Raw genomic sequence first — 11,518 nt, forward strand, 5'->3', positions numbered from 1 at the left:
TGCTTCTCACCTTGGGGAGCACCGGACCTGTTCGTAAATAAGAAGGATGGATCATTCCGTATGTGCATAGACTACCGGGAGCTAAATAAACTCACCATCAAAAACCGATATCCTTTATCTTGAATTCATGACCTCTTTGACCAACTACAACGATCAAGTAACTTCTCAAAGACAAGCCTAATATCCGGATACCATCAGTTGCAAGTCCAGGAGGAAGATATTCCCAAGACCGCATTCAAAAGTCGCTACGGTCACTACGAATTCGTAGTAATGCCCTTTAGATTAATAAATGCACCCGCGGTGTTAATAGACCTGATGAACTGTGTATGCCGACCTTACATAGACAAATTCATGATAGTATTTATCGATGACATACTAGTCTACTCACGAAGTAAGGAAGAACAAAGTCAGCACCTATGACACGTCTTGGAAACATTAACGATGGAGAAGTTGTCTGCGAAGTTCCCGAAATGTGAATTTTGGATTCGAACGGTGGAATTCCTAGGTCATGTGGTCAGCGAGGAAAGGATACACGTAGATCCCTCCGAAATCAAGGCAATGGAAAACTAGATGACACAAAGAAACCCAACTAATATTCGTTAATTCTTAGGCCTCGTTGGCTACTACAGAAGGTTCATACAAAACATCTCCAAGATCGCAAAGCCACTCACCACCTTGACTCGGAAGGGTTTAACCTTCAACTGGGAGAAGAAATAAGAAACTGCTTTCTAAAAGCTAAAATGAGCCCTATGTAGCGCCTCGATCTTGTTCCTTCTAGAAGGGACGAAAGATTTTGTGGTTTATTGCGATGCATCCAAGCAAGGGCTAGGTTGTGTACTTATGCAATGAGGAAAAATTATTGCATATGCCTCGAGAGAGCTTAAGAATCACAAGGTCAACTATAATACTCATGACCTCAAACTAGGAGCAGTAGTATTTGCTCTGAAGATCTGGAGGCACTACCTTTATGGTACGAAGTGCACAATCTTCACGGACCATAAAAGTCTCCAGCAGATCTTCGATCAAAAGGAACTCGACATGAGGCAACGATGATGGTTAAAACTACTAAATGATTACGAATGCAAAATTCACTCTCATCCAGGCAAGGCCAATGTAGTAGCAGATGCCCTTAGTCGAAAAGAGTACTCAGACCGCCGATTAAATTCATTAACCATGACCATCCATGTACACTTGTCCACATAGATCAAAGAGGCACAACTAGAAGCCTTGAAACCCGATAATGTGGTAGGTGAAGCCTTAAGAGGAACGGATAAAAACCTAGAAGTTAAGGATGACAAAGTTCATTATCTCATGAATCGAATCTGGACACCGAAACTCGGTGGGTATAGAGACGTTGTCATGAGCGAAGCTCACAAGACCAGATACTCTGTTCATCCCGGTTCAGACAAGATGTATCTGGACCTTAAGAAACTTTATTGGTGGCCAAACATGAAGGCATAAATTGCTACCTATGTAGGAAAGTGCCTGAATTATGCCAAGGTCAGGGTAGACTAACAGAAGCCCTCGGGTTTACTACAACAACCAGATATACCTGAGTGGAAGTGACATCGGGTAACCATGAATTTCATAACCAAGTTGCCCAAGACAACGGGTGGTCTTGACACCATTTGGGTAATTGTTGACAGGTTGACCAAATCAGTGTACTTCCTACCAATAAAAGAGACTGACAAGATGGATAAGCTAACCATGACGTACATTAAAGAGATCGTATGATTGCATGGCGTGCCAATATCCATTATCTCCAATAGAGATAGTAGATTTACTACACGATTTTGGCAATCGCTAAAAAAATCCTTGGGAACCAAACTGTCAAACCCCCGAACCAGAACGGCGGAAACGTTCGGGGGCAGGTGACATCATTGTGCAATATCATAACAATTAGATATAACTTAAATGTAGAAAATCCAAACATCATACATCAAGATATCAAACTTACATTGTTTTACATAATGTTTATGTTCTCAAATTACACAAAAGAGACAATATGAATAAGTTCCAAATTACAACAAAATAATCTAGAATGCGCGTCCCATTAACATGCTTATTGATTTCCTGAGAATAGAAGTCGTTTGAAAGGAATCAACATAAAATATGTTGGTGAGTTCATAAGCATTTTGTATAAAAATCTGTGATAGTTAGAAAACACGAAAATCTGATATTTTCATTTCAAAATGGTTGTAAGTCTTGTTTCCAATCACGTATAGTTGCTTGTGTGTTTTAGTTTATCGTTTTCAAAATCGTATAAAATCGTTTTCTAAAGAAAATCCTATATTTTCTTATGTACAAAATAGTAGTCTTAAAACCCTAAGACTTGTGCGGTAAGAGCTTCGCGTACGGTACCCAAACCATAGTTGTTTATAATCGAAAGGTGTGACTTGCATAAATTTCTAAATAATACTGTTATATTCTAAGTGAGTTGTTATAACCATACTAATATGACAGAGTGTCTATCTTGACGTTCTTCAAGTGTCGGTTTTGTTTAAGACATTTGTCACCCTAGACATGGGTCAAAGTCTGACCAAGTGTTCTTCATATCCATTTGAATCGGTCTAATACGATGTACACGTTATGAAACATTTCAAATAAACTGGAAGAGGCGCATTGATCTAGCATTCGTCTACCATGAATGCCTTGCCATTGACTGTAAAACCTTGGTTTTCTCTCATGCTCGCGCTCCTCCTTTGTTTTTCTTTCTATTAAAATCGAATAAGCCCAAAAATGTCTTACGTTTAATCCTAGCCCAGGTATAAGAAATCTCTATCTGTTCGTCATTTTGTTTAACAAATTTTTTATGTCATTTTGTTGATCCGCACCCGTCGCTTTGCGCGGGTAAACGGCTAGTATATATATATATATATATATATATATATATATATATATATATATATACATATGGCCGAAAGTGGTCCCCAATAGGTAAAATATGGTTCAAACACTTCAGACTTGCTCATATGTTGTAACATACTAGTTCTTGGTTCTATACACAATTGGTAAAATATGGTTCAAACACTTGACACTTGCTCAAGATTTCAAGTTCATGAACAATTTCATATGGAGTATTCATAAGTTTAGCATATATATTCTCCCCTAAAAACAAAGAAAAGCTCAAAAATAGGGGTATGAAGCGCACCTTGGGTCGAAGATAGTGTAGTGGGAGAGATGAGCTGAAATTTTGTGAGCCTAGAACACTTGAAGTGTTGGAATAAGCCAAAGAAAAGTTGTTTATGAGATTGAGCCTGATTCATAAGGTAAAAGGGAAAGTGGTGGCTATCAATGAAATAGTATTGGTGGCCCAAAACTATTAAAAGGATTATGAAAATTTGAAGAATCGTCCAATGACACTTAAAGTATGTGATCAAGTGTTTCGAAAGATGTCAATTTAGAGAGGATTGATTAGTTTTTGTATGAGAGGAAAGTTGGACCTGGGATATATTGGAACATTGATTGTTTTTGAAAGGATCATAGAACAAGATTATTTGTTTAGAGTTGCCCTACAAACTAAATGAGATCCATAATGTACTTCATATATGCTATTTACTCAAGTGGCTTGGCGTCAAGGTTTATTTTTTTTCATTGGCGAAAGTTATTATGGATTAGAACAAAGGCTTGTAGAAGAACACGATCGAGAAGATTGTAGATTGAAAGGTTAAAAAGCTACGCAAACAGGTGACAAACATGATCATTGTGAAGAAGTGGAATCATTCTACAGGACTAAATCTCACATGAGAAATAATATAAAAATTAACAAACGTTGCCTATAGTTCACCATGGACTCTAGTGATTACAATGATGAAATCATCCTTAAGTGGGAGGTAACTATAACACCCTCTATATTTGAAAAATTTTGGAAAAATATTATTAAAATAATTTTTAAAAAAATAAGGTTACAAATTGAGTTTTCTAAATAGTTAGTAAATTAAGAAGATTATGACTTTGGATGATATATTTGACCATAAGTGGTGAAGAATGTAACGAGGGACTTAAGAATGTCACAATAACTAAATTTGTTTTTTTTTTTGTTTTTTTGTTTTTTTTTTAAAGAGAGTAACTAAATTTGTGTTAATTTGTCTTAACATGATATAAGGACTAAACAGTTGGAAGTTTATGGATTTGGTGTTAGTTTTAAACGTGAGTGTTGACCAAGCTTCTAGTTCAACATGTGGCTTAAATGAAAGGATTATTAATCACATAGGGGATTTAGTTGTCAAAATACCTTAGGAAGAAGAGTAACTATCTCTACTCTCCCTATTAAATGGTGTTTGATCGAGCAGAAAGGGGCCAGAGGCTCAATATGGCTATTTACTAAGATCACAGTCGAGGGTTCATATACTTAAGTAGATTTTGATTCGATCTTTCTAAAGGCAGATCATAATTAATTAAAAAAAAATCTCTGTTAAATAACGAAACCAAACTAACATGCAAATTTTGGTGCAAAACGTCACCCATGTCAATTCAAAAACCACACACATTGAAATCCTACATGTTTGCATTTACTATTTTTGGTATTCAAAAATATAAAGAAAAAGGGAGTATCCATGTTGCATGCTTTTCTTCAACTGACGTGTTTTAACCAACTAACAGACCATCTTTCCTTGTATCCATAGTTTCTAAGTTTCTGTCATATCTTATAAGGTATACATTTTCTATGGTAAGATATTGGAAACTCATAATTGTACCCAAAAAATCAAGCATATATGTACTAAATTACTTTTTTTTACTTTGAGAATGTGGTAATTTACTTTCCTTCACAGGATGACGTTATATATCAAATAAAACTGAAACGAACGATATATACCAGAATTGGTTAACAAATCCACATCTATGCATCCATATATACGATACAACAATGGTTCGTTACTTGCTTGTCCCATAAGTCTTTTTGTTATTAATAATAATATTATAACCGCCGTAATGCCCATCTTGTAACACACGAAAACGAGGCTCAATTCCTGCTCTCTTGCCTTTCATCAAATGTTTTTTCGATTTCTATATTTAGCAAACTTATTTACCTACGACCCATTATATATAGCATCGTTTCCCAACAGCTTATGCATTCAGACTTTCGACCAACAATGGCTGCATTCATAAAAAATTCCCATCTTTCATGGAGCGTTCTTGTGGTTCTATGCATGGCACTTATTGTCTCTGTTTGTGAAGCTAGGGTTCACAGGGGTAAAGGAAGCGGCTTTGTTCGAACCAAAGGACCTAACTTTGTTCTGAATGGGTCCCCTTTTCTATTTAATGGTTTTAATGCGTATTGGATGATGAATGTAGCCACTGATCCAAGCGAGAGGATGAAAGTTACTCAAGTCCTACAAGATGCTGCAAATGCAGGTCTTTCTGTATGCCGAACATGGGCTTTTGCTGATGGTGGCGACAAAGCTCTTCAGATTTCACCAGGAGCATACGACGAACGTGTTTTTCAGGTATCAACAAACATGTTTCTTAGCTCATGTTTCCTTCATATTGTATGGTGTTCTTACATTAAACGTGGGTTTGGTTTGCAGGGACTAGATTTCGTGGTGGCAGAAGCAAGAAAATATGGTCTTCGGTTAATATTAAGTTTTGTTAACAATTACAAAGACTTTGGAGGGAGACAACAATACGTTAACTGGGCAAGAAGTTCTGGCGTTCAGATCAACAGTGACGACGATTTCTATACCAACCCAATAGTAAAAGGGTATTATAAGAACCATGTCCAAGTAAGTAAGCATTCAACAGCATCAATTGTTGAGAAAACTTTGAAGAATCAACATCAATAATGTTTTGTATTTTTTATATATCGATCGACATAGCATGTGTTTTCATACCGAACTTATCTGCATAACGATGACTGTATGCAGAGAGTTATAACAAGGGTGAATACTATCACCAGGATCGCATATCGTGACGACACCACAATCATGGCATGGGAACTCATAAACGAGCCCCGCTGCCAGGCTGATTCCTCTGGAAGAACAGTTAATGTAAGTGACACCATGTAAAGATATAAATTACAAGAATCTTTAAACATTAATATATATATATATATATATATATATATATATATATATATATATATATATATATATATATATATATATATATATATATATATATATACGTTATAAGGAATTAATTGTAATTTATGAATTCTATGCATTTTGCTGCAGGTTTGGGTTCAAGAAATGGCTTCCTTCGTCAAATCATTGGATAGACACCATCTATTGGAGGTTGGCATGGAAGGGTTTTACGGTGACACAATGCCTGAACGAAAGCAGATAAACCCCGGTTACCAAGTTGGAACTGATTTCATCAGCAATAATCTTGTTAGGGGAATCGATTTTGCCACCATACATGCATATCCTGATCAATGGTAATGTTTTTTTGGATAACATTAAACAAGAGCATTCATGATCTATAATTACAAAAAAGCCATATATATATGCAACTAAAAGAGCTAGAGTATTTAAGGTAAGTATTCAAATTTGTTGTTATGCTACAGGTTGTCTGGACAAAATGAAGAGTCACAGATCGCATTTATGCAAAGATGGATGTGGAGTCATTACCAGGATTCAAAAACTATCCTTAAGAAACCACTTGTGATTGCTGAATTTGGGAAGTCTAGCAAAGATCTAGAATATAACATTAACAAAAGGGACTCCTACTTGAATGCTGTTTATAGAAACATTTATATGATGGCCAGAACTGGAGGAACTGTTGGTGGTGGTTTAGTGTGGCAGCTTATGGCGGATGGAATGGCTTCTTACTGCGATGGATATGAAATAACCTTGTCAGAAAATCCATCAACAAGCAACATCATTTCTCAGCAATCTCAAGCCATGAGCACGCTGTCTCAATTGCTAAGAATCGCATCTGAAAATGTTCCTTCTGGCAAAAATCATAAACTCCAACTTGATCATATTAAAGGTCCACGTTCCTCTAAGACAAACCATCATGGTCGTCGTCATCACCATGCTCACAATCAAAAGGCAATGCCTTGACAATGTGCACAATTGAAGGAGGGGATTAGAATCAAGATCCTCTTACGTATTACTGAAAGTATCAATTAATTTCTTGCGGCTTTAAGATAATTGTCAAATAGCCCGTTATTTATTGATTCAATTAATATTCTAATAAAATGGTTATTTATTGATTCAATTAATATTCTAATAAAATGCTTCTTTCTCGAAAGAGATAGTTCCACATGCAAGGAAAGTCTTTGATCAACACACTCATGTGCATGTACGTAATTTGAATGGAAACTTTAAATATTCATTAACAAAACATAGTACCTGAAACCCTAGCTTTTATAATGATTAACAGAAACAACATATAAAAAATAGGATAATTAAAAAAATTTGGAGAGCCCACACTTGCTGACGTCTTTGAGTTTTGTATAGAGTGAATTGTCTGTATTGAAAACTGGACCGACCGGTTCAAGCGTTTCAACCGGGAACCCCATATATAAATAACTGATTCAGATGGAAAGACCGGTTGTTCAAAAACACGTAAAATATGTTCAATAAAGCGTTAAAGTAGTTCTATGACCAATAAAAACTAAGATTTATTTAAAAAATAAGTATTTTTCCTATTTTCTTAAAGAAATAAGAAAATAAGGCAACTAATAGTTAAATATGATGCTTCCTACTATTGACGTCATTCGCGCTTCAATTAACATCATCCCAAGTTTTATAAAATATTACGTTATAAACTCGTATATTATACGGTTGACAAATTAAAATAACTTAGATATATTGTAACAAAAACATATTATGTTGTTTTCTCATATTAAGTGGGCCAAGTTAAAAAGAAAGAAAAAACAGATAAAATGACCAAATTTACCAAATTTGTAGGGCTCACACGTTTTGAAGTCTTTGAGTTTTTTATAAAGTCAATTGTCCAAGTTTTGAAGGCCGCGCCAGCTGGTTTAATCAGTTGAACCGTAACTGGCCATATATACAACCAGTTTGATAAAGTGGAAAGACCCGTTGTAAATGTATTGGTCAAAACCAGCTGACGAAACATCCCAAAATACGAAGGTAAAAATTTCATTTTTAAAACAATCAAAATATTCATTTATCATTTACTCAAATCGTTAAAGATAGTTTATAATAAAAACAGTTATCAAAGGACAATCTCAAAATCTCAAGATTGCGGAAAATATGGGTGTATGCGTTGCAATCAAGCAGACCTTTCCCTTTCGAACCGGAAGGACTTGAAACCATAAGATAAATTGTAATGACAAAACTTAGTGAGTTCCCCCAAGTACCACATACCATACATAACATACGAGTCATGCATATCAAACATGCAATAGAAGGTGCTATGTGCCAAACGTAGTCTTGCCATTATCCCACGAGCCGTATCATGGTCTTTTCTTGTAATGTCGGGGGCCAAAAACCTTGGTCTTCCAGACAAGTGCCAGGAGCCACCTGCTGGTCGTCCATGCAAGCATCAGAGACACAACAACCATACAATCATCAACTAACAATCTACTAAATTGCCTGAGTCTGAACCCTTGTCTTGCATATTGATTTTCCAGGAGCTACCTCCAGGTCGTTTATATAAATGCCAAGGGCCACCCACTGGTCTTCCTATAATACATAAGCCTATAGGCCGGCATTGGAGCCATCGACCCATAGTACAATGAAGAGACTCACCTCACACAGGTGAAAACCACGGATAAAAATTTGACTGCAGATCCGCTAAAATCCACGCGCTATACAATACCAAAATAACAACCCATTAATAACTACATCCTGACTCACACAAAGAGTTCAGATTATGGTAAAAGACCTTTTTTCCTTCCTTTATGTTGGCCCAAGGCTAAGGCCCAATCCAAATGTACAAAAGCCCAAAATCCTAAAAATATACATCTAAGGCCCAATTTTCCAAATTGAGCCCAATCCCTTTCATGGGCCTTTTCCCAAGAAGTCCAGCAAAATCTCAACATCCCAACCCATGAATTCTGATGGCCCGAAATGACCGAAGACAACCAAGCCCACTCAAGCCCAAAACCGAAGCCCAAAGAAAAGAAACCCATCCTGCAGAATACACGGGGCGTACTCAGCCTGTACACTCAATGTACTGCATGAAAGGCTTGTACATGCAGTGTACAAACTTATACGCCCAGTGTACTCACCAACATGACCTACTTTCCCATTTCAGCTCTTAACCCATTAAGACTTTGATTCAAACTCAGATTTGACTCCCTTATGGTGGTTAATCATCATGGTCGTCTTCGTCATCAGGATGCTCACAACCAAAAGGCAATGCCTTGACAATGTGCAGAATTGAAGGAGGGGATTAGAATCAATATTCTCTTATATATTACTGAAAGTGTCAATTAATTTCTTGCGGCTTTAAGATAATTGTCAGATAGCCCGTTATTTATTGATTCAATTAATATTCAAATGAAATGCTTCTTTATTGAAAGAGATAGTTCCACATGCATGGGAAGTCTTTGATCAACGCACACTCATGCGCATGTACGTAATTCGAATGAAAACTTTAAATATTTGTTAACAAAACATAGTAACTGAAACCCTGGCTTTTACAATGATTAACGGAAACAACATATAAAAAATTGGATAATAAAAAAAAATTGGAGAGCCCACGCCTGTTGACGTCTTTAAGTTTTCTATAGAGTGAATTGTCCATGTTTTGAAAACCGAGAACCCGAGTTCTAGTGACCAATAAAAACATAAATTTATTTAAAAAGTAAGTATTTTTCCCGTTTTCTTATAGAAATAAGAAAACAAGGCAACTAATAATTAAATATGATGCTTCCTACTATTGATGTCATTCGCGCTTCCCTTAACATCATCCAAGTTTTATAGAATATTACGTTATATACTCGTATATTATACGGTTAACAAATTAAAATAACTTAGATATATAATAACAAAGACATATTATATTGTTTATTCATATTAATTAGACCACATTAAAAAAAAACGGATAAAATGTCAAAATTGACCAAATTTGGAGAGCCCACACAGCTTGAAGTCTTTGAGTTTTGTATAAAGTTAATTGTCCATGTTTTGAAAGCCACACTAGCTGGTTTAATCACTTGAACAATAACCGTGCATATATACAACTGGTCTGATAAGGTGGAAAGGCCCGTTGTAAATGAATTAGTCAAAACCGACTGATGTAACATCCCATAATACGAGAGTAAAAATTTCATTTTTCAAACAACCAACACACCCATTTATCATTTACTCAAATCCTTAAAGATATTTTAAAATAAAAACAGTTATCAGAGTACAATCCCAAAATGTCAAGATTGCGGAAAATATGGGTGTACGCGTTGCGATCAAGCGGAGTCCTTCGCTTTCGAACTGGAAGTATCTGGAACCATAAACAATAACTGTAAGCACAAAGCTTAGTGAATTCCCCAAATACCACATACCATACATAACATACAAGTCATACATATCAAACATGCAATAGAAGGTGCTATGTCCAACCGTAGTCTTGCCATTATGCCATGAGCCGTATCATGGCCTTTTCTTGCCATGTTGGGGGCCAAAACCATAGGTCTTATACACAAGTGTCAGGAGCCACCTCATGGTCTTCCATGCAAGCATCACACACACAACTAGCATACAATAAACAACTAACTATCTACTTAACTGCCAGGGTCCGAACCCTGGTCTTGCATATTGATTTGTCAGGAGCTACCTCTAGGTCTTTTACACAAATTCCAAGGGCCATCCACTAGTCTTCCAATAACACATAAGCCAATGGGCCAGCATTGGTGCCTTCGACCCATAGTACAATGAGGAGACTCACCTCAGACAGCTTAAACCCAGGGATAAAAATCTATATATAGATCCACTAAAATCCATGAGTTATCAAATACAAAAATATCAACCCGTTAATAACTGGATCCTGACTCACACAAAGAGTCCAAATTAGGGTAAAAGACCTTTTTACCCTTCCTTTAACTTGGCGCAAGGCCAAGGCCAAATCCAGATGTCCAAAAGCCCAAAATCTAAAATAAGCATCTAAGGCCAAAATATGGACCAATTTTCCAAATTGGGCCCAATCCCTTTCATGGGCCTTTCCCAAGAAGTCCCGCAAAATCTCAATAGCCTAACCCATGAATTCTAACGGCCTAAGACAACCAAACCCACTCAAGCCCAAAACTGAAGCCCAAACAAAAGAAACTTATCCTACTGGGTATGTGGGGCGTACTCAACCTATACACTCAGTGTACTACATGAAAGGCTTGTACACGCATCGTACAAACTTGTATACCCAACGTACTCACTAACATGGACAACTTTTCCACATCAGCTAAACCATTAAGACTTTGATCCAAGCTCATATTTGACTCCGTCAAGGTTGTTAATCACATAAAGTTGCCTACATATTATGCATGTAAGGCTAAATGGGGTATATAGCACAAAAGTGCTTAATGAATGAATTAATACATGCATGAGACCAAAACCACCATAAAGTTTGCCCCTTTATGCCCAAGGAACCCTTAATATGACCAGATCTAAAA

At 36.5% G+C, this 11,518-nt stretch overlaps 1 protein-coding gene across 1 annotated transcript; it reads left to right on the forward strand.

Moving 5' to 3' along the window:
* The first annotated feature begins 5,069 nt into the window (after positions 1-5,069).
* LOC145100601 (mannan endo-1,4-beta-mannosidase 5-like) lies at positions 5,070-7,166 on the forward strand. Its single transcript, XM_079037806.1, has 5 exons — positions 5,070-5,447; positions 5,529-5,723; positions 5,865-5,987; positions 6,174-6,376; positions 6,506-7,166. The coding sequence occupies exons 1-5, from the start codon at positions 5,070-5,072 to the stop codon at positions 7,002-7,004; spliced, it is 1,398 nt and encodes a 465-aa protein (XP_078893932.1). The 3' UTR covers positions 7,005-7,166.
* The last annotated feature ends 4,352 nt before the right edge of the window (positions 7,167-11,518 follow it).

Source organism: Lactuca serriola, chromosome 4 (genome assembly GCF_051521515.1).
Source record: "Lactuca serriola cultivar US96UC23 chromosome 4, Lser_US96UC23_V15, whole genome shotgun sequence".
In the NCBI taxonomy this organism is placed as follows: domain Eukaryota; kingdom Viridiplantae; phylum Streptophyta; class Magnoliopsida; order Asterales; family Asteraceae; genus Lactuca; species Lactuca serriola.

Bases quoted from the DNA above. Each gene is read 5' to 3' on its own strand.
- LOC145100601 (XM_079037806.1), top strand. From the start codon at position 5,070: ATGCATTCAGACTTTCGACCAACAATGGCTGCATTCATAAAAAATTCC. The intron at 5,724-5,864 runs GTAAGTAAGCAT...GACTGTATGCAG, and splicing joins ATTATAAGAACCATGTCCAA to AGAGTTATAACAAGGGTGAA. The intron at 5,988-6,173 runs GTAAGTGACACC...ATTTTGCTGCAG, and splicing joins CCTCTGGAAGAACAGTTAAT to GTTTGGGTTCAAGAAATGGC.